We start from the raw sequence: 24,410 nt of genomic DNA on the forward strand, positions 1-24,410 counted from the left end.
ATAAACAATTAGAATTTAAATCTATGCGTCACATATTTGATTATAACTTTTTTATTCTATAAACTATATTGAATGTTCTATCCGACGTTATTGTTACTCATTTATAAAATTAGTGGATTAAAAGTAGATGAAAAAACTATGTTTTAAAGTTTTCTTTTTCTTTCTCTCTCTTTCTCTCTCTTTCTCTCTCTCTCTCTCTCTCTCTCTTTCACTCTCACTTTCTCTCACTTTCTCTCTCTTTCGCTCTCTCTCTTTCACTCTCTCTCTTGCTCTCTCTAAAAATCTCTGTACATACAATATATAAACATAACCATATTAGTTAAAGCACGGACTCAGTCAAAAAATAAGCTTAAGCTTAAGAATAATTTGAATCATATGACGTAGAAAGTTCGTGCAAAAATTCAACAGTTAAAGTAATTTAACATGACAAAAATAATGTGCCGATAAATATCGGTTAAGAATAAATTTACCGTTTTAAATTGTGCAGAGAAAAAAATAATGACATTTTACTCTAACCTGCATTTTAAGGGCTGCACTTGGTGTTGTTGGTCGCATCTGTAAGCGAGCTTTACTTCTAGTGAAACCTTTCAATAATATTCCTCATTGTCATATTTTACTAGCATAAAAGTGCAAGCAGTAGTAGTACCTTCACGATTCTTAAATTCTTTATGCATCTTTACATATGTTCTATCATAATAAAAAATATTAAAATTATTCTATGGCTTTACTCATAAATTCTATAAATCGTTTGCCATATTGTTCAGGATCACACGTTGATATACCATCCACATTGGCACCGTACTTTACCGTTTTAGCTGCTTTTGCAGCTTGTTTGCGTACACCATAATGTGTTAATACATCGATTATGGCTAAAAAGTATATTTCTTTTGTAGGGGCACCTGGTGAATAAAATAAATGGTAATTAGAATAACCATAGGTACATAAAACGAAAGACATTTCATTGATTTATTTTTTATTTTTTGATATTACCTTCTTTACTGGGAATAGCATATATATCTAATTCGGGTATTATTGCATCCTCATATTGAAGGCTCGCATCACGCACTAAAGCTGCATGAGGTGATTCTGGTGGTGTAGCCATGCCTGTAACCCCACTCCAACTCCAAAGTCGACTAAAAGAGACAGAAATAATACTTCATAATATTTATAAAAGATACGATATTATCGACGAATTATATATATATAATATAATGATTAACAGTAAATATGCTACTAATAACTTACTCTCCCATTGGGCCTCTTGAATCTAATCCACTACCAGACTCACTATCATCTTCCTCGTCGTGATTATCTTCATCTTCTTCCCTTTCTGCACGTTCTCTATTTTCTTGTTCCGCACGAGCGCAATCGTGTAGACCAAGTAATAAGGAATAATCCATTAGGTGTAATCTTGTTAGAAACTGTAACATAATTAGTTCATGAAGATTTTTAATCATAAAAAGACATAATAATGACAATGCTCACATCAACATCAGCAGTTAAAGTTTCTATGAGTTTTGTTTTCGCTTCTTCTCCTATGTAAATTTTCATTCCTTCTTTGACAAAATCATTATCTTTATATGTAGGGAGATCCTTTTCCTTTTCTTTATCAGATGCTTCACGATCTACAGTGGAACCTTTCAAGTCAAATTTTTTGTGCGTCGTTAAATGATTAGAAAAGACATTTCTTATAGCAACAACATAATGTTCAACGCCATCCACCGTTAATCGATACATCCCAAGGTATTGTGGCAATAAGGTTTTACCATGTCGTTCCACAATATACTACAAAATATCACATTTATATTATAACGAAGTTAAAAGAAAAAAATTAGATTACTTACTGGGTGATAATGTTTTAAAAATGAGTGCATCCTTTCGACTTCTTCACTTGTAAGAGTTTTAATAATAAATAATTTATCGTAGGATTGATAAAATTTAGCACCACTTTTACCCGATGAATCATCGAGTACAGGTTGCGACCTATAAAAAAGAAAATTAAATTAAATCTAATTCATATAACTAGATATTATTATATCGTTTTCTTTTCAATATATTCGGTACAAAGCTATAGAGCATATTAATATATCTGCTATTGATCTGTAATTTAAGGCTAATCAATGAAAATAAGATAAAGAAATTCTCTACATAATAAAAATAGTAAAAAATCTTGAGTACATAAAAGGCAATTAAGCAAAATTAGTCATCATCCTATTTATTGAAACATAAAATCAAGCAAACAAACATTCAAACAGTGCACAAAGCAAAACTTGAAAAGCCGTATAATACATAGAATAAATTTCTACTATATAACAAATTTATTATTTGGTAAGAATATATTAATAAATCACGTCAATTTGTAGTTACTCATACAAATTTCAAATATCTATTGCACGATCATAATAGAATTTAATACATTTCAACAACATACACAATTATCTAATTTAATGAAAATATTTTGATATTTGTGTCAGGTTACAGTAAGATTTTTCAAATATTTCAATAAATTAAAAAATTCTAATATTTGAACACTTCAATTTTAACCGTTTGAGTCCCCTTTAGATTTCATGTCAAAAATACCCACTGCCTTTTACTATTGTGGACAATTAATAGTATACTAGAATTCTGCCAAAGTTGGAGTATTCAACTTAATTGATGCTCGCCAGTTACATTAATAAAAAATAACATAATATCATTACTTAGATCTCCTTGATATAAACTGAGATAAATGCCATCATGCTGCTTGGGTCTTTTCAACAAGATTTTTCCAAGGAGCGCTGGAACTCAAATGGTTAAGCATGCTTAATTTAATCAAAATTAAGTTTCTTGAATTTGTTTTGAAAGAATAATGTTAATATAAACTATTATTAGATCGTATAAAAGGTAGATCTATGAAAAATAATTAATGCAACTCTAAAGTTCGTGCCGAATCTCTGTCGTCAAAGAGAAACTCATCAAATTGTGTTAACCACAAGACACGCACAGAATGGGAAATCAAGTCTGGCTAACCTCAAGCGTTTTGGTTTAAAACTGTAGGTACGTAGTGGTTTACTTAAGACTGAAATTTGAGATATAAAAGGAGGAGGAGTAAAGTTTATTGAGGGAGCAGTAGCTGAACGCTGAACCAATTGATGAGTCCTCCCACTGAGTGTGACCAAACCCGAACGTCGCGAAGGATTATATGCTCGACATCTATTAGCAAAATTTTTGTATTACAAGACGTACTATTAATTACAAATTATCTTTTGGTTGATGCAGGAAAGTATGAATCCATGTGTCAGATGATCTCCGTATGACAAAATCTGTATTCTTTGCTTCACAAATTGAGAACTGTACATAAGTTATTTACACTAAACTAAGAATATCTAAAAAATGTCCACAATGATGGTATTATTATCTTATTATCCATTGTTACATTAACAATAATGACGAGAAACAAAATATTAAACGAAAAGTTATCAAACAATCTATTATTACTAACAATACCAATATCTAAAACATACATGCTTTCTTATTTCTAGCAAAAGACAAACATACAAACAAAGATCTCTAAAGCACAATGATTAATATTTGAGAGAATTTAATTTATTTTAGGTATTTTTACGTAACATTATCTTTGGAATAATACCATAATAGAAAAAAAATTAATACATAATATCAAAGTGTGCATATAGATTATTTTCTCTCAAAATAACAATTTTTTGAAAGATACTACACCTGCAAATAAGTAAACATAGTATCTGCTGACATGCAAAGTAAAGAGTACATTCAATTTATCTGTAGCAATTAATTTAAAGAAAGAAAATGAATAAACAATAAGTTGTCTTGTGTACGTGCAATGTGAACTAATAAACAATGTTTATACTTCACATCACAAAATTCAAATGCTTGTTTGCTATTTATCAAAATGTAAGATTTCACATAATAATATGTATGTAATAAAATGGTAACTGATTTTGAGTGAAATAAAATTACACATTATTGCAGCCACAATGATAATGTATAATTGAAAATTGAATTATTCTCTGTATTACCTTGTCATAGACTCTTTATAATCCTGGTCGTCTATCCCAAATCTTTCACGCAAATTACGGAATACCAATGGACAATACTCTTTGATTTTAAAATGAGAAGGCATGTTTTCTCTGTAATTAAAAATTAATACATACATTCATAACCAAATAATATTTCAAGTAAAATCAATACCTTCATTGTTTACTAATACAATGCTGGGTCATAGAAAGACCTTCATTGATTCTATTATTAAAGGCTGGTTTGCTGTGACCAACCTAACAATCTAATATTAAGTGGTATATTTAGAATGGACTAGCCGACTGGCATGCTTTAAATTTACATTAATGATACTTTATGAACGTTAAGAGTAACGATTGCTTGAAAATACCAAAGATACTTGAACGCAACGTTAAAACGTATAAATATCTAACATTAAATGAAATGATGTTTTTCAAATATTAGGATATACAATCTATGACAATTTATGCAATAAAATATTCCTTAAAAAGATGTTTCCATGATTATGAAATAATAATGATAATATTTAAATAAAATCGAAGTATACACTTACTTGTTAAAAAGGTGGTTATCTACTTTTAATTTACTATAAGCTCTGAAATCATCTGGTAGGAGCATTACCGGTATATTAACATGACTAAGTTCATTTATCTGTAATGATAAGAATACAATATTAATTATTATTCATTATTATACAAAAAATAATTATATAAACGGTAATGTTAAATAGTATCTTTGGGAAGCATTGCATCCAAACATTTAATGCATGTTACATATATATATAATATCATTTGTGGTATTTATAGGCTTATCCACATGTAATGAGATCATACATCTGTGTATACAGATGCCATTATCCATAGTTAAGAAAAAACGTGTCCATATATAAGAAAGACAATATATTTCCATTTTAATATCTACTATGAAAACTGTTTATAGTTAAAATATCAAAAATAATGTTATACGGTATATTTCAGTGTTCTTAGATGTAAATAAATGATTGTAAAGGTAAAAGTATCAATATCGATATTATTCAACAAAAATTAATCAGGAAATATTAAAAAATCTAAAATAATAAATTGTATTAAATTAAATCTATAAATATAATCTGTAATTTGATCGAAGTAAAAAAATATACTGTATAAAGTTATAAGTATTGTAAAGTATAAGTATAAAGATATATTGCAAGAATATTAGTAGGATAAAAAAAAATTGCAATCTTTTCAGAGCGTGACGTCGGCTTGCACAATTTGAAATAGCGCGCTGTATGAAGTTCAGAAAAAAATAAAAATCCAATGAAATAGGTAACATTATTAAACATTCATTAAAAGCATTACCAATCGTGACGATGGAATAAATAGAGAAAATGGCAATCGCAATGACGTACAATACGACGTGCTGTCATATAAATGCGACACGTCTCTCCCTCTCACAGACACATACATATACATAAATATATATATATATATATATACACGCGCAATGAACGACGAACGAACGAATTGACGATGATGATGAACGCTTACCGTATGATTGACACCCCACATGAAGACGCTTAGAAGCGGCTCGTTGGCACGAAAGAGTTTAACCTTTTGATGTTTAACCCGAAAATGTTTTTTTTTCAGCTTGCTAAGCCCGCTGGAAACTTGCGGCGCACTGGACATGCTGCCTCTTTTTTTTTCTCTTTAGCAATGGTACTTCTCTGTTTCTCTGCTGTCTGCTTCTTTTTTTCTTCTCTCTCTCTCTCTCTCTCAATATCTTTGCCTCTGTCCTTCTTTCACTATCTATCTCCCTTCTCTTTCCAAATCGCGCGGTTTGAGGAAAATACCAGACTCGATTCGCACCTACACCGACGACCACTGACCAAAAATTCCAAGTCGCAACAGATAAAGGAACTATCGACGACGCACTTCGGTACACCGATTTGTACGCTCCACAAGTCACGCCGTTGTCATCGCGAAATGCATCACCCAAATCTCACCCTATTATGTTCTCACTTGCGATTTCGATATGAAATAAATGTGAGGGGTTATATTTTTCTTTTCTTTTCTTTTTTTTTTGCAAAGTCTCGTCAACGATAATGCCGCTACTTCGAGCAACGTTACTCTCACAAGTATGCCGCGCGGCTGCTGATTAGCGACTGAAAGCTCCTTTTAAAAATGGCGTATGCGAGCATGTCACACCTGCGAGCCGCAACGACTATAGATGTTCTGCAGATATCGCAGATATCTGCGCCGGTCACCGGCACTGCGACTTTCATATTATTGCTTTTCCTTTTTTTTCTTCTTCTTCCACTCTCAACTTTTCTTTTCTTCATCGATTTAGAAACTTTTTTTTCTAATCTCAGACAAATCAAATGATCATTGAGAAATATCGAAGGATGAAAAAAAACGAATTCGAAAGAAGTACCATATTCGTTTTGAAACTTCTTCCTTTTCGACGACGAATTTATTTACAAAGATCGATCAAAATATTACCTTAGAAATCCATTATAAATTTGGCACGGTAAGCGAAGATATACGTATAAAAATTCTATCTATATTTGAGCTGTTTATTTTGAAAGTCGCTTTATTTTCAAATCGAAATATTTAAGCATTTAAGTTATAAATAATTTCATATAGACATTGAAAAATTATCATTTTTCATTAGAGTAAAAAGTCTTGTGACACTTTCCAAATAAACGGCTCTATTTTATACATTATTTTCGCAATAACAAATTCTTATCTTTACTGTATAACCAAATGTATCGTCATTTGTTTTAATCGATTCAAATCTTTCAAGATTTCGATTGATAATTAACGGTAAAGTTCGATCGACAGGTTAAGTAATTGATTTAATGACAAATTTTAAATATATACCTTAATTATAATCATTAATAATTAGTAGAAAAAAATAATCTCGCACGAGCCAAAATTCGTCTTGATTTAACTGAAAATTTGAGGATGCTTTCGTCATAGTGACAATAGTGTATTATTGGCAAGGGTATGGTTTGTCGTCGCGAATCAAATCGGTGGAGCCTTAAACCTAATCTTGCTGTCGTATTGTAAACTCGGCGTAACGCTTGTGCCGAGGAAGCCGCCACCGAACATCGTGTTAAAAGGCTAATTAGGAAAAAGTAGGGCCTACGTGTGCGAGTATAAAAATGGAATCGATGCAGAATGCGTATTCGAGAAAAGTTCACGATTCTTACGAGGATGAAGAGGAGAAGAAACATTTTCAACGTATTGTTTCAGCGTTCAGACACTACAAGTGAGTAGACCCATTGAAAATGAACGATCAATGTTCTTTTTTATTTGTAATCTTTGCTATGATGATTTAACCTTATTTCTATTACCTTCATTTTTTTTTTCTTTCTTTTCTCACACGACTACACAATTGTATATGATTTTTATTTCTCATCGATTATACGATATATGTTAAATATTATCTTTTTGTTTAACCCTTTAATAGATAGGTAACTTGTCTCTTGCGAAAGCTTTTATAGTGTATTCATTTATCTCTTGTTATATATTAAACTCATACTCGTACGCAAGTTATGTCATCGGTGTTTATGGATCAACGTTGTTATTCCAATAAAAGTACAATGGCTTTGATATTATCTTGTCAGGTTCATAAGTTCATTAGCTATTAAATACAATTTCGTACTAGATATTAATACTCATGTCCTTCGTGAAGTCGATAAATATTTACGTGGTTTTATATATATATATATATATAGTTGTGTAAGCATGAATAAACATGCACGCAATATCAAAATGAAATACAAAATATGTTTAAAAAATAAAAATTTTTTTCCATAGATCTCATTCCCTGCAGAGAGTTAAAAAGACAGAATCTTATCTATTATCCTTACCAGTGCATCATCAAAAACTCTTATCAAAATATAAAGAACATCTTCAGGAAGTCAAGAGATGTATTGAATATAACAACGACATAATAAGGTTCATCATAAAAGATGTAGCTCATATTTTTGAAAACGTGAGCCCAGCTAGTGCACAAAATGATAGTGTAAGAAAACTTTACCTGGTTTGTCGCATGCTTCATTATTTCTTATGATACGTCTAATGCTATGTATAATATACCAAATTTAATAATTTCTAATATTCAAATACAATTCACTTTTCATTATCATAAAATATAGTTTATAGCTGCACTTTTGAAATATATTAATTAATTAAATATACAATTAATTTATAAAACGTATCACTAATAAGCTTATTTTCACAAAGATATATTCTATAGGTAGGTCTGATTGCAGACACAGAACACTCGACCTGTATTGGCTGACCAAGAAAAAGTACAAGCTACTATTAAACAATTAGTTCGTGACTGGAGCGTGGAAGGAAGCGAAGAACGTAAAGCTTGCTATCAGCCTATCATAGATGAAATAACTAATCAATTTCCATTAGATAAATGGTACGAATATTTTGTCTACTTTCTTACAATATGTTAATACATATTGCTAGATTTTATCTTAATAATGATCATGATATTTAAGAATATAAGCAATCTATGATCAAGCTTTCAGATTCCACTTAAAGTTACTATTATCGTGTACAAAATCTAGATATCATTATTTGCAAAACCTCTGTGTCCTAGCTAAAAATAGTTCAGAAAAATATGAAATGATAGGTAAATTTCCAGTACTCCATCACAAGTGCAAATTCTAGTACCTGGTGCAGGATTGGGTCGTCTTGCGTATGAAATTGCAAGGCGTGGTTACACTTGCCAAGGGAACGAATTTTCTCTCTTTATGCTCTTCGCGTCACATTTTGTATTAAATAAGTGAGTATTGTAAAACACTTTCATTTTTATCGTTAATAAGTTAAATAAGGTACTCGAACGATGGTACCATGACAATAATGATACTGTGAAAATGAATATAGATGCAGAGGTATAAATTCATATCAAGTACATCCATGGGTACACCAATATATGAACAATTTAAAACCTGAACATCAAACGCAGGCTGTTTTCTTCCCTGATGTAAATCCCAGTGATCTTCCAGAAAATGCACAATTTTCTATGACGGCAGGAGATTTCTTAGAAGTAATTGTCTTTTTACGTTATCCAAAAAATAATATTTATTTAGGGCTGGACTAAGTATACTAATGAAAATTTAAATTATAGGTTTATACGGAAGATGACCATTGGGATTGTGTTGCTACATGTTTCTTTATAGATTGTGCAAACAACGTGGTACAATTTATAGAAACCATCTATAAAATTTTAAAACCGGGGGGAATATGGATAAATCTCGGTCCGTTGCTGTATCATTTTAGTGACATGCCTATGGAAGATTCAATAGAACCAAGTTATGACGCGGTTCGTGATGTTATACAAGGTTTTGGTTTTCATCTCGAGGTAATTAATTTCTTCTCTTTTGTTTTTTCTTATATAGAAAAGATACACCCATAATGTAAATTACATTCCTATATGTTTATCATTATTTAGAAAGAAGAGACACATATGAAAACACGTTACGCGCAAAATGTGAACAGTATGTTACAGTGCGAGTATAATAGCGTTTATTTTGTATGTCGGAAACCTAAAAGGCATATTAGTATATTGGGCCATCAAAATGGTGCTGAAAGTAATGGCATACAAGAACAAGAACAAGAAAATTAAATCTTGACAAATCTGATATGTTTTACTCATGAGGAAAATTGATGGAATTGTACAAGGACTAAAGTACTACAATTTATACAGAACAAATTCAAAGACAACCATAACATATTTAACTTCTGGTATTGTAAAACAATTTCTGTGATTCAAAAGCTTATTTGGATACAAATAAGTGTTATTTCATATTCCCCTGAGAACTAAATTTTTGTTAACATCTATAAGTTTCTTTAATAGTACGAAACTAAATGTAATTAATAACAGCATAAAACAGTAACTTTTAGTAACAATTTGACAATTTCCCTAATGAGTCTTACATTTGTGATCTAGCATAATAATTAACGTTTATTTGTTTCCATCGTGTATCAATAGCTATGACAATGTAAAATATGACCATTTCCTCTTCTGCTCTCTTCTGCTGTTTAGTTGGGAATATTTCGATTTACTAACGTTAGTAATAATGCTAATGACATATCTTTACAGGTGCTAACGAAGCCTTATTTAGTTTTTTCTTTATCCTTGGTCATTATTACAAATTATGAAGACAAGTTAAAAAATCAAATTAAATTAAACGAACAGACAAAGTTTCATCGGAGAAGAAACTACAGCTTACATAAATAAATGTATCATTTTTCTATATTATCATTAATTCCTTTCAAAAATTATTGTAAAAAGCATGTATAGAGAATGATATATAAATGATCACTGAAAGTTTTTACTTCGTTATATGTGTTATTATTCAAATATATAATTTTGTAATGGCAAATGTGGAAGTAAATACTTTTCAAGCGTTTTTTTCTCTCTATCTTTCTATTATTTTCATATTAACAATTATTTTCTAACTACCTTACAAAAATTGAACTCTCTCATTAAATACAGTTAATCCATTGTCTTATTTAATAAATCTCAACAAAATACAATGAGAGAATAACATATCTAATTTATATAGGTTTTGCACTCCAAATTAACCCTTTTACAGATCATATTCATCTTTTTCGGCAAATCAAATTAACTGGCCAACAATTAAATTATTTTCCTATTTACAGTAATAAATATTTAAGGAATAATTGTATGTTCTGCATTTTTCGCAAATATGATCTAAAAGAGTTTTAATTTATAATGTTAAAAAATGAATATGATTTGCAAAAAAATTAATTTAATGTATAAAACCTGTATATTATATTTCGTCGTAAGGAACAAAATTTGAATTTCAACGTTATAAATCTGACTATTTAAGCTTTGTATCGATCTTCTGCGTCAGTGCCTTTCAGATATTTTTATTGTATAAATTATTTATATTATTAATACTTCATTTTTCCGAAAAATTAAATAAAAAAATAAATTTAAAGTAAATATAAATCGTAAATATAAGACATAAGACTGTTACAAAGTATGTAAAAAGAAATGAATATAATGAATGTGTATTGCTAAGTTCAATACAAAATTACAAGTCCGTAGATGTATTTACCATTGTCAAGATAATATAGTTTCTTCCATTATTCTTCCTTAATGCATACTTTTATTATCATTTGACGTATTTTGCGCATAATTGAAGAACTATACAAATATGATTGTTTCATTTTTATGTTTTGCTATTTTTAAGATCTTCAGAAATAAGCAATAATAATTTGTTATGTGGAATAAGTGCAGATCAATTTAGATGTAAGTTAGTTTAGATTTAATGATGTAATTAATCTAATTTTATAATAAAATTTATTCTACACGATCGCGTTTGTTAAAAGATATCAACCTTTTGTATATCTTGTAATAATATTATAGAAAATATAATTTTTCCTACGTATATTAATATTTGTAATGTGAGATTAAAGTATTTTTACTTAGAGAAAAAAAATTGCATTTGCAGCTTATACTTTATAAACTTTTATTAAGATATTGTACAAATAATAGAGCTATTTGATTAGTATCAATTTGATGCATTTTACTGTATGTTAAAAATTGCCTTCGCAATCTCATCATTTGAGGTGTATTACCTGTTTTCTGCACCGTTAAGCCATATTGAGGAATTTTGACATCATTCTCGATTCCCAGTTGTTTAGCCGATAATATTGCCTATAAAGAAAAAAATAAGTAAGCATTTTATATATACGAAAAATAAAAAATATCATTTCAGTTGCTCGCTTGAAATTGTTAGTAAACTTACACTAGTAATATCTTGTGTTATTCTGTCCAAATCGTATAAATAATTTGTGGATGATAAAGGTGGCTGCAATAAAACAATCATTAATTTTAAATATAATTAAATTAATAGAATGTTAAAAGTACTAACGCATTGTGTGCTTTGATTTGGTTTAGGTGCCTTAACTTCATAGAGAGACTTATAAATATCATTGAAATTTATATCATCTTCCGGCATCACAGAAAATAATGGAGCATCCCATCGATTTTTACTATCCGGTGTTTCATACCTATTATTCATAATTTTATTAGTTTTATAAAAATATTAATTGATATTTCCATTTTACCTCATTACAAGCGCATCAAATATTTCTCTACTATATTGTTCTGATATCGGTCTTTTTTCATTCCACAGCCAAGCATGTTCAACAGGTATATCACAATGTATTGTACACTGCGGTGTTTTATATAATTTAGACATACAGTAAATTTCATAGCGATATCCTTTAATATAATTGCTACCATCTATTATTAGAACATCGTTTGGATTCAATATCCTCTGCGCCATAGATTTGATATTACTTCTGATACATTTTTCTTTCTTAGAATCTAAAACATACATTTGTACATGCATATACATAATAATATTTTTTGTTATAGTTATAGTACCAAGTAAACTATCTTGGAGGTTAAAACATTACAATATTTACTAACCAGAATAAAATGAGTTTCTATCATAACCTGTTTTATATATCACATTGATTTCATTAATTATATCTACACGTTTTTTCATTTCATTTTCAAAATATTCCTTCAGTTGTAAAGTTCTTGTAGTTTTACTACTACAAGGAATACCTGTTATTATAATTAAAGGCATTTTATTTCTTATAAATAAATTTAAAAATAACCTCTTATGTAGCAGCGTCAATAAATCGTTGTTAACTACACACTTTTAACGTTAAAAAATTCACTATTTCTATAAATAATTATGATATTGGAGTTAATACAATTTTTTTAATGAATGTTAAACAATCATAGATAAATTATAAAACCGAACGAGATTATATATAGAAATTTACTTTGTTATACTTTAAAAAGATACATCCTCTTGGATGAAATAATCAAAGCCAATCAAATTGCAGCAGCTATGATGTTCGTCATTTACGCGGGAAGACTGAAACCATTTTGAATATCAACAATTTCACTTTTGAAATCAGTAATATTTTTGTATACAACAAAAATATTTTACATTGAGAACGAATGTAAACGTTCATTGAAATATTAATTTTAAATTTAGTTGATATATATTATAAACAATTTAATCTATTTATATCGACATTTATATCGTAAAAAATTATATGCATTTATGATTCCTCAATATTGATTTCAATATTTTCAAAGTTATACTTAGTTAAAATATTGAAATAGTAGGTTTCTTATATTTAACGGTGCAACAGGTTCTATCTCCGTCCTTTTCTTCGATAGTTTATCTCTCACTTCTCTTATAAAAGCAGTGCGGTACGAGAATTCATAAGAGAAAGTCAGAGTGAACGGGACAATAACTCGGCATCCACAATAAGTAAGAAGTATATAATATAGAAGAATGAATCCGGTGAGGAATCTTACGCCATGTCTTTTAATGCTTTTCTTTTTCTACATTGATGGTATTCAAGGTAAATTAAACACAGTATATATACGATTCTTCAAAAAATATTTATCTTACAATCAGATCCTTTGGTCAAATGTTCCAATCTCATTTTATTTTCTTACTCGTGTTCGTTACTTTGTGACAACAGATTAAATACTTCCTCGTTAATATTCTTTAATTTTTAATAACCTTTAATATAGTATTTATAGCTATTCGAATAAAACAATACAATTTTAAAAAGAAATTTATTCGTTTCAAGCGCGAAAGCTGTTAAACTATACTCGATTATATTTCATTGTCGAGAAATTCGGAGAGAAAGGTGAATAACGTCGACATAAATTAAAGAAAATCAGGAACGTCATTGACATTTTCTATGCATCGATGAATAAAGATGATTTGACATTTTAACAGATTTTAAATCATTGTATTCAAATAAATATATTTTTTAACAAACCTAATTATTCGGTATATCGGTCATACGGATAATCCCATTGTCAATATATCGATTTTCATTTAATTGTGATTTTTATTTGAATCGAATTGAAAAAATATAATATTTATATTAACAATAAAGTAATTAATAATGATAATATATGTTATCTTATCTCAAGTCTAAGACTTTATCTATATATATAAAAAATATTAATCACATGTAATGATAATCGTACTAATATCGTAACATTTTTGTTTGTTTGTTGATTATACAAGTGTTTATCGTAATTCCTAAAAATGTAACATTTATTTATAAATCTTGTAATGAAAAACTAAAGAAGTTTTTACTTCAATAATATTAATTAAAGGTAGTATATTTTTTCTCAATTCTTAGGTCAAGAAATTCCAAAGCACGGAAAGGTTGTTGCTTGTTATGTCGCTAGTTGGGCAAGGTATAGGCCTTCGAATGGAAAATTTACATTAGAAAATTTAAAACCACAATATTGTACACATTTGATTTACGCTTTCGCGGGCTTGAATACAACCACTTGGGAAATAAAAAGTCTTGATCCATGGGCCGATATAGAAGATGGTATTTTTTTAATTTAAATAAAATAAGATATATAGTAGAGGACAATAGTAAGGGGATAACCATTTCTAGTGCCTGTCCACTTATTTTTGTCCCTGACTGTATATATATATAAATATATATGAACGTAATATAAGCGTAATAAATATGACAATATGTATTTTTTTCAGGAATTGGTAATTACAGAAAAATGTCAGAACTTCGTAAAAACTATCCAGGATTAAAAGTTTCAATTGCAATTGGTGGTTGGAATGAAGGTAGCGGGAATTTTTCTATTCTTGCTGAGGATGAAAACAAACGAAAGACCTTCATCAATAGCATTTCAGAATTTCTTAAGTATGTAATTGATAATCTTTAGATATATATTTTTGTTCCTATAATAATTTATATTCATATATAAACGTGTCATCTTTTTACGAAGAAAATACAAATTTGATGGCGTCGATTTAGATTGGGAATTTCCTTCCCAACGAGGCGGTAATTCAAAGGATAAAGACAATTTCTCCTTGTTGATTAAAGTAAGTATATTGTTTCAGTGCTAATTATATATTAATAATATAAATACGATCATAAATAATAAACGCTTTTAATTGTAAAAATTACAATACAGTTCGATAAAATAACATAAAATATTATCATCGTCCTTCCAATATTGACTCTTTCTTCAATAATGATCTCTTCATCCATTTAATGATTAAATTTTTCTAAAATAGGAATTAAAACAACAGTTGCCTTACAATTCTATATTAACCGCAGCTATAAGCGCAAATAAAAAAATAATCGACGAGGGATACAATATTTCATATATTTCCAAATACCTCGATTATATACACGTTATGACATATGATTATCATGGTTCATGGGATTTAAAAATTCTTCCGAATGCTCCGTTATACAGTAATAATGATGAAAGTGTGGTAAGTAATAATCTTCTTCGTTTTAATATTTTCAAATAATTAATCAACATTCAAGTTAAGATTTATTTCAGTTAACAACCAAGGTGTTAATATTCCTGCTGTTAAATTAATTTTATTATCGGTATAAATGTTTTGTGTCTTTTTTTAAGAATGCTACTGTGAGCTATTTACTACAATTAGGAACACCAGCTAAGAAACTCGTTCTAGGTTTACCAATGTATGGACGAACATATATTTCGAATAAGAAAATTTCTCCACATGAAAATCCTACTGGAATGCCCTGTGACAAAGATGGTTTTAAGGGGCCTTATACTTGTCAAGATGGGTTTATGGGTTATAACGAAGTATGTGGAATTGTATGCGTTTTAAGTACAAGATATGATTAATACTACCTTTTTTTTTATTTAAATCAATATATATTTTTATATAGATCTGCGAAGAACTAAAGGATAAGAAATGGATTTCCAGATGGGATAACGACAGTAATACACCATACGCGGTAAATGAAGACCGAGTAATTTTCTACGACGATTACATAAGTTTAAGAACGAAAGTAAGTTACAAAGAATGTCATAAAATTTATAGTTTATGCAAAATAAATTTTAATATTTATATATACGTAAGTATGTATGCATATGTTTAATTACCATCGTGAATTGAGCATATACAAATGGCATCCCAGAAATTAGACGATCAAATTGCAAGAGTTTAATCTATATATATATATATTACAGTATATTACAGTTAGAAACAAATTTAATAATTTTTGCGCGATTTCCAGGCATTATATGCTAAGGAAATGAATTTATCTGGTGTGATGATTTGGAGCATCGATACTGATGATCATAACGGAATTTGCGGAACTGATTACATATTGATGAAATCTATCAATAAAGCTTTTATCAATGAAGATTCTACCACTAAAGATCCTACCACTAAAGATCCTACCACTAAAGATCCTACCACTAAAGATTCTACCATTAAAGATCCTACCACTAAAGATTCTACCATTAAAGATTCTACCACTAAAGATTCTACCATTAAAGATTCTACCACTGAAGATTCTTCCAATAAAACGTGTTCCAACAACATATCAATAGTATTTTATGCTATTGTTAGTATTTTAATTTTTATAACATTATAATTTAAAAAAAAATTAAAAAAAAAAAAAAAGAAAATAAATGTTGTTTTCATATAGTTACTTAAACTACCCACGACTTTTGCCGTAAATGATACTATTTAAAATATATTGTATTGTGAATAAAGATGATATATATTATATATACAAATGTGTGTGTGTATTATTTTACTCACTATAGTAGATTTCTGTTTAACTGATCGAGTAGGCGGTAATAGTAAGCTCTTATTTACCTACAATCTAGTCAAAGATAGTAGCAGAGAATACAGAAGTACATAGAAGTTACTTTTACATAACTTTACATAAGTCTACTTTTTTTTCTAACCAGATTCATCTTAGTTACTAACCTGATCACCCTGGATATACAGTATTCTGTGATAGTATATATAGTATAGTTATATATTCTAATAGAATTTTAAATAATTATATTTAATTTTTAGTGTATAAAACATGTATGTGCTTTCAGAAATGCATTTATACATATATTGTAAGTGTGAGAAGCCTGCATTCATAAAATGCAGGTTACGTCGAAAAAAATTATATTGTGTGTGTATGTACGACGAATATCTTCCTTTTTATGTAATTATTTTAACGCTCCTGCGCAGTGATGACTTCGAGGGTAAAATTCTCCTGTAATATAAGCAAAGTGCATTACTGCATTAAAATAATTGTTAATTAATCAATGCAAGTGTTTCTTGTTGTCTAAAAGATCAGAGTATATGTTCTGCGATCCTTCCTCTTCGAAATTCGCCGTTGAACTGAGTCATTGTCCTCTGTTAAAGTTCTTTTGGTGAAAGTTGTTTACAGGACCTTCCGAACGTTAAGCATGTGTATAAAAAGAATAATAAACCTATTTAATAAAATTTAAGATAACAACAATCTGATTTTAGCATTTTTTCATTTTTATATAATTGTTTAAACTAATGTACATTTTTTTAACGTTCCTGTGCAGTGGTGACTTCGGAGGGGGAAATTTTTATCGGAAAGAATATCATATCGAAATTATTTCATATTTAAAGTATGTTAATAAGTATGTAATACTTATACTAGTATATATATGTTTAAACAATCTGAAATATAAAGAGAGTGTGTTAGAATATTAAAATAATTGTTAATTAATCGATAGGAATGTCTATTGTTGTCTAAAAGCACCGAGTATAAGATCTATGTACCATCCTCTTCGAAATCCACCGTTGAAATGGATCATTGTCCTCTGTAGAAATACTTTCATTAAAAGTTGTTTATATGACTTTCCGAACGTTGCGCATGTGTATAAAGGGAATAATTTATGTAATAAATAGAATTTAAGATTATAACGTTCTGATTTAGCATTTTTTTTTAAAAAACGACATTACTTTACTAGGGCGGGTGGGGGATGGCCGATAAAAAAGAAATGTTGTTTCTTTAAAAAAAAATGCTAAATCAGAACGTTATAATCTTAAATTCTATTAATTAGGTGGATTATTTCCTTTAAATACATGTGCAACGTTCGGGAGGTCATATAAACAACTTTTAATAAAAGAATTTTCATAAAAGAGAAAGTGCCAGTCTCAAGGTGAATTTCGAGGAAGACGGTTGACAGAACTTATACTCCGAGCTTTTAGATAACAATAGACACTTGCATTGATTAATTAACAATTATTTTAATGCACTAATGCACTCTCTTTATGTTACAGCAGAATTTTACCCTCGAAGTCATCACTGCGCAGGAGCGTTAAAATAATTACATAAAAATGAAGATATTCGTCGTACATACAAACGAAACATAAATTTTTTCGACAACTAATTAATGACAATTCATAATTAATTTTGAAAAATATTAATTTGATCCTCTTCTCTTCTTTGATCTTCTTTTTCTTCTCGTTTTATTTTATTCTTTTTATCATATAGTTACAAAAATCTTTCAGAATTATTAACCTGAAACTTTCTTTGATATTTTATTTGTACTGACATACAAAGTTGCATCACAGCCTGTCTGTGAAAGGAGCTTAACATCTGTGATCGTATGATTTTTTATAAATTTTTTACATAAGGGTTCAGTTATTATTAATTCTGAAGCTTCCTGCGCAGTTAATTTATCCAAAGTATAGCGAGGAATTTTTATTTTCCCAATCAAATTTTTATTTACCTATTTGAGATTAAAAATATCGAATAAATTGAAATTTATAAAATTTATTAATCTAATGTATATCTGTACATGCATATATACTTCATATAAAAAGAATAAAAAAAACTTACATGAACTTTCATTTCCATCTTATAATCCATATCTATTTCAGGCCACTTTTGCTCTAATACATCTTTATCCAATAGAACTTCCTCTTTATTCATAAGATGATTCGATATAGAACAAAATGCAGTCCATAATTCTGAAGCAAAATGTGGAGCTAACGGTGCAAGCATAATTATTTGTGCAGCTAATGCTCGTTCATATTCACGGCTTTTTAATTTGCACTCACTACATACTTTTTGTAAACTGAAAATTTCAAAATATAGTAATTAAAATTGATTAATGTTTCATATACTATATTTGATAATTAAAACCTTTTTATTTTTATATTAACTTACCTATTTGTAAGTCCTTGCATTCTAGATATTGCAACGCTTATCTGCTGCGATTCTGTGATATTAAAAGTAACTGTTTTTAGAAAATAATTTCTACTATCAAACATGTATTCGTCATCCTTAACGTATTTAGGATCAGTAGGTGTTTTCTGAAGTTCTTCTAATGATAAATGTTCTCTCATTTTAATAAATTCTTTCAGCATCTTCCATATACGATTTTGCCAGTTTTGTATACCGCGAATAGCTGATAAACATAAATAAAATGCAATTATAAGTATATACAAACTAATTTTATCATTTTTATAATATAAAACGAGTTCTACTATTTTAATATCTAGCTTAGAAATCTCTTAAGAAAAGATCGTATTATTTGATCTATAATAATTATAATAATAAATAATATATATATCCATTTAAAAATACATACTGTCAGTCGACCAATTTCTATGCGAAGTTGGAGCTACATCGGCTAATATTAATAATCTAGTTGTATCTATACCATAGGATCTTAAAAGTTCAAGAGGATCAATTCCATTGTGTTTTGATTTAGACATTTTTTCCCAAGTAACTGTAACAAGTTTCCCAGTACTTTTTTCTGTATACTTGTTATCCGTTTCATTTTTAATAACGTCACTTTCTTTTATATACTCTTTAGTATCAGAGATTTGATAAGTTTTTCCCATTACCATACCCTGTACGAGAAGTTGCTTAAATGGTTCACGAGTTGGAACAAGACCCTCCTCGTATAAAAAGTGGTTCATAAATCGAGCATAATATAAATGAAGCGTAGCTGTAATCGTATGAAAAATTGATTAAGAAATATGTGAGCTATGGACAAATCAATCAAATTCAACATTTGAACATACCATGTTCTTTTCCACCTATATATAAATCAACAGGTAAAGATTTTTTGACTTTTTCCGTGGAAAATATTTTTTCGTTATTTTTTGCATCGATGTATCTTAAAAAGTACCAACAACTATCTACAAATGTATCCATTGTATCAGTTTCTCTGATTGCATGATTACCACATTTTGGACACACAGTCTCTAACCATTCTTTGGCATCGAGTAAAGTAAAATGATTTTTTTCTTTTAAGTTAAAATTAATTTTTGGCAATGTAACAGGTAGCTGACTGCGTGGCACAGGTTGAATACCACAATTTTGACAATGTACAATTGGAATAGGTGTGCCCCAATATCTTTGTCTAGAAATCAGCCAATCCTTCAATTTAGAACTTACTACATATCCACCAATATTCCATTTCTTTGCTTTAATTAATACGTCATTAAGTTCATTCTGCAATTCTAAATGAGAACGTATATTGTGTCGTTGGAATGGAATTTTCATAAATTCTGCAAATTTGTAATCTTCCATGGAAGCAGAAGGAATACCCAAATAATTATCTCTTAATTGTGGAAAAACCAATTCTTCTGATATAAATATAGGTAATTCTTGTTCAGTGAAAGGATTTATTACAGTAGCTTTCAGTTTTTTAGTCGTTGCGTTAACACTTTCAGTGTATTGTTGTTGATTTAATATGTTACTAGGAGAAATAACAACGAATTTTGCAAATTTGATAAATTCTGGCTTATCAGTCCACAAATTTATAGTTTTAGGGAATTCAGAAATATCCGAAACTAATTTGAAGTCAAAACTTACACCATTACAATCACCTATCCAATTTTGTTGAATTTTTATAATATCTTTCCATTCTTTTAATGTCGGATCATTTAATCCATCCAATAAAGACCTATAATATAATAAAAATATTGTATTTTATTAGATTTGTTTTTTTTTCCTCTTAAAATAGTTATTACTATGAACATACTTTGCGAAAGCTGTAGTTCTGATAAACCACTGATTTAATAATTTCTTTTCTACTGTAGCTCCAGACCTCCAAGACTTATTATTTACATCAACTTGTTCTTCTGCTAGTACAGTCTTGTCAATAGGATCCCAATTAACATATTCTTCTTTTCGATAAACTAAACCTTTTTCAAGAAGTTTTAAAAATAATTCTTGAGTCCATCTATAATATTCAGGATCGCAAGTTGAAATTTCTCGGTTCCAATCAAATGAAAAATTAAGAGCATTTAATTGCTTGCGCATTGTATTTATATTACTTCTAGTCCATTCGCTAGGGTCAATTTGTTGTTCAATAGCTGCATTTTCAGCAGGTAGACCAAATGCATCCCATCCCATAGGATGAATCACATTTTTACCTAAAACAAATATTGAGTATCATTATTTATGCAAGATGTCAGTGGTTAAATACCGTCCGGTTAAATAATGTCAATGTGTTCTATACGCTATGCCACCTTAGTTGCATTCTCTCATTTCTCTCATTACTGATTTAATATTTTTTTATTATAGAAAAATGACAATTTGATAGTATCCTTATTTATCTTACCTGCCATTTTATAAAAACGTGCTATAACATCACTGATGGTGTAAACTCTGACATGGCCCATATGAAGATTTCCAGAAGGATAAGGAAACATGGAAAGAACATAAAACTTATCCTTTTTATTATCATTTCCATCATATAAATCGAAATTAACTTTCTTCTTCCAATATAACTCTATTTTATTTTTCGTATTTATATCAAGATTGTCATCCTAAAAACTATATGCATTGAAATTTTAAATATAAATTAACTAACACATATTTTATTATTTAAATAAAATTTAAATATAGGTTATAGAGCAATAAATGTAAATTAAGAGATATAAGAGAATTTTAATATTACCTTCAATGAACAAATACCAGTAGAGGCTAGTCTTTTTGTAAACCTTGTAAAAAAGTATTCATCTCGATTTTTTAAAATCGGTTTTAATAAATTTATAAAACCGTACTTCATGTCTTGTTTTTTTAACATTCCAATTAGTATTAAATGATAATTGTAGCCCAATCAAAATTTATTTTAATATAATTTAACATCAATAAAGTGAAGTCTTTTATATATTTATATATTTATAACCACATATGCATAACATAATATACAGAACACCGACTAAGGAAAATTGCCTTGCGGCATTGCGGAGCGACCGAAGCGCCACAGCGTTTGATGATCTAACTAGCATCTCTATTCAAGCGACAATAAAATAACATAAGCGCATGCGTCAAATGAATTCTTCCCACCTTTAACTTTATAACTAATGTTACTAAACAACTCTAATCAAATTAATCTTTATATTCATAACATAATAAATTTAATAATTAATAAACCTGTAAGAACGTATAACCTAATATTCATATAACTAATTTTCTTTTTTTTAATTTATAAAATTAGAATGTATAATTGTAATAAGAATGCTTATTTCAGTTTGGAAAAGTATAGACTTTTTCACCGAAAGTTCCTTTTCCGGATGTGGATTACATCGAAGAAGAAGTGAAAATTTGGTCATATATTAAATCTTTCTCAAATGTAAGCATCTGATAATTTTTTAATACTTGATATAAAAAGAGTTATTTTTAACATTTTCTTTTTATTTTTTATAATATTATATTTATTTATCTTCGTATGTATATATGTTTAATTTCAAAGTATTGTACTTTCGTGTTGTGTATTAATCATTGAGAGAGAGGTTAGGAATATTAATGCATATTGTAATTACTATTATAATTATAATTATAATTAATTTGTAATAAAGTAAACAAACATTTCATATTAACATATATACATTTTAAATATTTTTTGTTTTATATTTTTTTACTTCATTTTGATATTATATGTATATACAGATGTGTTCTAGCATTCAACAAATTTAATATTGATATGCATGTATATTCGATATACAGTAATTGTTTATCGCTTTATTAATAATTAATTAGGCAATATTGTATAGAAGAAACATATTCCTGTCATAACATTAATCTCAATATTTTCAACAATTACAGTTTCACAATGGGGAAACGTAATAATATGATCCCTAATGGGCACTTCCATAAGGATTGGCAACGGTTTGTTAAAACTTGGTTTAATCAACCTGCAAGAAAATACCGTCGTAGACAAAACCGAATAAAGAAAGCTCGTGCAGTTGCACCAAGGTAATTATCGATAGTTTAATGTTATATCATATAATATACAATTACTATTACTGTAACTAATATTTGAATAGTATAGAATTTTTATTTTCACACCGAAATTTTGTTCACAATGATGAAAAATAATATTCATTTATTTATGTGTATTTTAATTATTATTGTGGGTATTTTAACAATTTATGTATTTTAGGCCTGTCAAGCTTTTAAGACCTGTTGTGCATTGCCCAACATTCCGCTATCATACAAAAGTTAGGGCTGGCAAAGGTTTTACTCTTCAAGAACTTAAAGCTTCTGGTTTAAACAAGAGATATGCTAGAACAATTGGAATTGCTGTCGACCCAAGAAGACGCAATAAATCCATTGAGTCTTTGCAAGTAAATGCTCAGAGGCTGAAAGAATACAAAAACAAATTGATCATCTTCCCCATAAATGATAAGAAGGTATGTTTATTAATATAAAATATTTTTATTAAAATATTTGCTAAATATTTTTATATTCGGATAACGAACACCTCACAGAACAAACATGAGAAGAAGTAACCGTGTGTAAACTTTATAGAATTGTACAGTATGTGATAAGGTAACGAGCATTGTCTTTGAATGAATCATGTTTGTTAACTAATCACTTAGTGTATTTGTATGTTATATATTTATGATATATACTTGATATAATTGATAACGTAATATATTTTAAATAGCTATGCTTACTGCAACTTGGGCAGCTATGCACCTACAAGCTATTACACTTGTGGTTACCATTTAAATCTTCTGTTTTATCTTTATTTATTTATAGTACTGTTTTTTTTTATTTGTACATTTATATAAAAAGTTTACTGAAACAACAGAAGCGATAAAAGTAAAAACCAATTAAAAAGTTCAATTGCCCAGATCTTTCATAAATATAATAATAATAATATTCTACTTTTATCAATTAATAGCCTAAGAAGGGTGATGCAACCGCAGAAGAAATGAAAACGGCTAAGCAAATGAAAGGAGAAATTATACCTATTCAACGTCAACCATCTATGAAAGTGAAAAAACATGTTATTACCGAAGATGAAAAGAAATTCTCTGCATATATAACACTACGTAAAGCTAGAGCAGATGCTAGATTAGTGGGAATAAGAGCAAAGCGCGTTAAAGATGCCACAGAGAATCCTGATGATGTTACCAAGATTGGCAAAGACAAAAAAACTAAGAAGTAATTTTATTTTGTTTTTTTTTTTTATAGAATTGTAAACAAAAATAAATAACTTCTACTCAAATTTTTGTTAGATATAAA

At 28.6% G+C, this 24,410-nt stretch overlaps 6 protein-coding genes across 11 annotated transcripts; 3 read left to right on the forward strand and 3 right to left on the reverse strand.

Annotated features, from left to right (window-relative positions):
• Positions 1-257: 257 nt before the first annotated feature.
• On the reverse strand, positions 258-6,309 carry LOC122526295 (phosphatidylinositol 5-phosphate 4-kinase type-2 alpha). The gene is made up of 8 exons (XM_043649614.1): positions 5,559-6,309; positions 4,586-4,683; positions 4,035-4,145; positions 1,845-1,983; positions 1,486-1,785; positions 1,246-1,421; positions 991-1,133; positions 258-899 (listed from the first exon to the last, which is right to left on the reverse strand). The coding sequence occupies exons 1-8, from the start codon at positions 5,694-5,696 to the stop codon at positions 712-714; spliced, it is 1,293 nt and encodes a 430-aa protein (XP_043505549.1). The 5' UTR covers positions 5,697-6,309; the 3' UTR covers positions 258-711.
• Positions 6,310-7,034: 725 nt separating this feature from the next.
• On the forward strand, positions 7,035-10,447 carry LOC122526296 (carnosine N-methyltransferase). Of its 2 annotated transcripts, XR_006306015.1 has the most exons (8): positions 7,035-7,281; positions 7,833-8,040; positions 8,291-8,448; positions 8,677-8,817; positions 8,919-9,081; positions 9,163-9,396; positions 9,487-9,779; positions 10,138-10,447. XR_006306015.1 is itself a non-coding variant. In XM_043649615.1 (7 exons), exons 1-7 carry the CDS (start codon positions 7,175-7,177, stop codon positions 9,658-9,660), a joined length of 1,185 nt encoding a protein of 394 aa, XP_043505550.1. In that variant the 5' UTR covers positions 7,035-7,174; the 3' UTR covers positions 9,661-9,826. The 2 variants fall into 2 exon arrangements, 1 of the variants encoding a protein (XP_043505550.1); XM_043649615.1 differs by lacking the exon at positions 10,138-10,447 and having other exon boundaries at positions 9,487-9,826.
• A 1,064-nt stretch (positions 10,448-11,511) lies between these two features.
• Positions 11,512-12,901, reverse strand: LOC122526297 (protein KTI12 homolog). 4 transcript variants are annotated; one of them, XM_043649620.1, is made up of 6 exons: positions 12,699-12,900; positions 12,505-12,629; positions 12,138-12,399; positions 11,942-12,080; positions 11,816-11,878; positions 11,512-11,724 (listed from the first exon to the last, which is right to left on the reverse strand). In XM_043649620.1, exons 2-6 carry the CDS (start codon positions 12,581-12,583, stop codon positions 11,527-11,529), a joined length of 741 nt encoding a protein of 246 aa, XP_043505555.1. In that variant the 5' UTR covers positions 12,584-12,629; positions 12,699-12,900; the 3' UTR covers positions 11,512-11,526. The 4 variants fall into 4 exon arrangements, with proteins under 4 accessions (XP_043505555.1, XP_043505552.1, XP_043505554.1 ...); XM_043649617.1 differs by having other exon boundaries at positions 12,505-12,632; XM_043649619.1 differs by having other exon boundaries at positions 12,505-12,645.
• Positions 12,902-13,287: 386 nt separating this feature from the next.
• On the forward strand, positions 13,288-17,988 carry LOC122526383 (probable chitinase 2). Its single transcript, XM_043649763.1, has 9 exons — positions 13,288-13,463; positions 14,265-14,462; positions 14,630-14,795; positions 14,881-14,977; positions 15,173-15,376; positions 15,526-15,720; positions 15,807-15,929; positions 16,158-16,490; positions 17,971-17,988. Exons 1-9 carry the CDS (start codon positions 13,394-13,396, stop codon positions 17,986-17,988), a joined length of 1,404 nt encoding a protein of 467 aa, XP_043505698.1. The 5' UTR covers positions 13,288-13,393.
• A 383-nt stretch (positions 17,989-18,371) lies between these two features.
• Positions 18,372-21,963, reverse strand: LOC122526298 (probable leucine--tRNA ligase, mitochondrial). 2 transcript variants are annotated; one of them, XM_043649621.1, is made up of 8 exons: positions 21,832-21,963; positions 21,493-21,700; positions 20,911-21,304; positions 19,946-20,832; positions 19,507-19,869; positions 19,083-19,323; positions 18,753-18,990; positions 18,372-18,642 (listed from the first exon to the last, which is right to left on the reverse strand). In XM_043649621.1, the coding sequence occupies exons 1-8, from the start codon at positions 21,958-21,960 to the stop codon at positions 18,427-18,429; spliced, it is 2,676 nt and encodes an 891-aa protein (XP_043505556.1). In that variant the 5' UTR covers positions 21,961-21,963; the 3' UTR covers positions 18,372-18,426. The 2 variants fall into 2 exon arrangements, with proteins under 2 accessions (XP_043505556.1, XP_043505557.1); XM_043649622.1 differs by having other exon boundaries at positions 21,493-21,707.
• Positions 21,964-22,407: 444 nt separating this feature from the next.
• LOC122526299 (60S ribosomal protein L13) lies at positions 22,408-24,393 on the forward strand. Its single transcript, XM_043649623.1, has 4 exons — positions 22,408-22,509; positions 22,983-23,132; positions 23,320-23,569; positions 24,067-24,393. The coding sequence occupies exons 2-4, from the start codon at positions 22,990-22,992 to the stop codon at positions 24,331-24,333; spliced, it is 660 nt and encodes a 219-aa protein (XP_043505558.1). The 5' UTR covers positions 22,408-22,509; positions 22,983-22,989; the 3' UTR covers positions 24,334-24,393.
• The last annotated feature ends 17 nt before the right edge of the window (positions 24,394-24,410 follow it).

The sequence above is a fragment of the Polistes fuscatus genome, unplaced genomic scaffold (assembly GCF_010416935.1).
Source record: "Polistes fuscatus isolate 324 unplaced genomic scaffold, CU_Pfus_HIC Scaffold11, whole genome shotgun sequence".
Lineage (NCBI taxonomy): Eukaryota > Metazoa > Arthropoda > Insecta > Hymenoptera > Vespidae > Polistes > Polistes fuscatus.

Coding starts and splice junctions, on each gene's coding strand:
- LOC122526297 (XM_043649616.1), bottom strand. CDS start 12,667: ATGCCTTTAATTATAATAACAGGTATTCCTTGTAGTAGTAAAACTACA. Junction 11,879..11,941: donor CAAATCAAAGCACACAATGC/GTTAGTACTTTT, acceptor GTTTTATTGCAG/CCACCTTTATCATCCACAAA. Junction 11,725..11,815: donor TAACACAAGATATTACTAGT/GTAAGTTTACTA, acceptor TTTTCTTTATAG/GCAATATTATCGGCTAAACA.
- LOC122526383 (XM_043649763.1), top strand. CDS start 13,394: ATGAATCCGGTGAGGAATCTTACGCCATGTCTTTTAATGCTTTTCTTT. Junction 14,463..14,629: donor ATGGGCCGATATAGAAGATG/GTATTTTTTTAA, acceptor TATTTTTTTCAG/GAATTGGTAATTACAGAAAA. Junction 15,377..15,525: donor GTAATAATGATGAAAGTGTG/GTAAGTAATAAT, acceptor TCTTTTTTTAAG/AATGCTACTGTGAGCTATTT.
- LOC122526299 (XM_043649623.1), top strand. CDS start 22,990: ATGGGGAAACGTAATAATATGATCCCTAATGGGCACTTCCATAAGGAT. Junction 23,133..23,319: donor GCTCGTGCAGTTGCACCAAG/GTAATTATCGAT, acceptor TATGTATTTTAG/GCCTGTCAAGCTTTTAAGAC. Junction 23,570..24,066: donor TCCCCATAAATGATAAGAAG/GTATGTTTATTA, acceptor ATCAATTAATAG/CCTAAGAAGGGTGATGCAAC.
- LOC122526295 (XM_043649614.1), bottom strand. CDS start 5,696: ATGTCCAGTGCGCCGCAAGTTTCCAGCGGGCTTAGCAAGCTGAAAAAA. Junction 1,984..4,034: donor TATAAAGAGTCTATGACAAG/GTAATACAGAGA, acceptor TCTTTTTTATAG/GTCGCAACCTGTACTCGATG. Junction 1,786..1,844: donor TTTTAAAACATTATCACCCA/GTAAGTAATCTA, acceptor GATATTTTGTAG/TATATTGTGGAACGACATGG.
- LOC122526298 (XM_043649621.1), bottom strand. CDS start 21,960: ATGTTAAAAAAACAAGACATGAAGTACGGTTTTATAAATTTATTAAAA. Junction 19,324..19,506: donor TAGAAATTGGTCGACTGACA/GTATGTATTTTT, acceptor TATGTTTATCAG/CTATTCGCGGTATACAAAAC. Junction 18,643..18,752: donor AGATGGAAATGAAAGTTCAT/GTAAGTTTTTTT, acceptor AATCTCAAATAG/GTAAATAAAAATTTGATTGG.
- LOC122526296 (XM_043649615.1), top strand. CDS start 7,175: ATGGAATCGATGCAGAATGCGTATTCGAGAAAAGTTCACGATTCTTAC. Junction 8,041..8,290: donor CTAGTGCACAAAATGATAGT/GTAAGAAAACTT, acceptor GTCTGATTGCAG/ACACAGAACACTCGACCTGT. Junction 8,449..8,676: donor CAATTTCCATTAGATAAATG/GTACGAATATTT, acceptor GTAAATTTCCAG/TACTCCATCACAAGTGCAAA.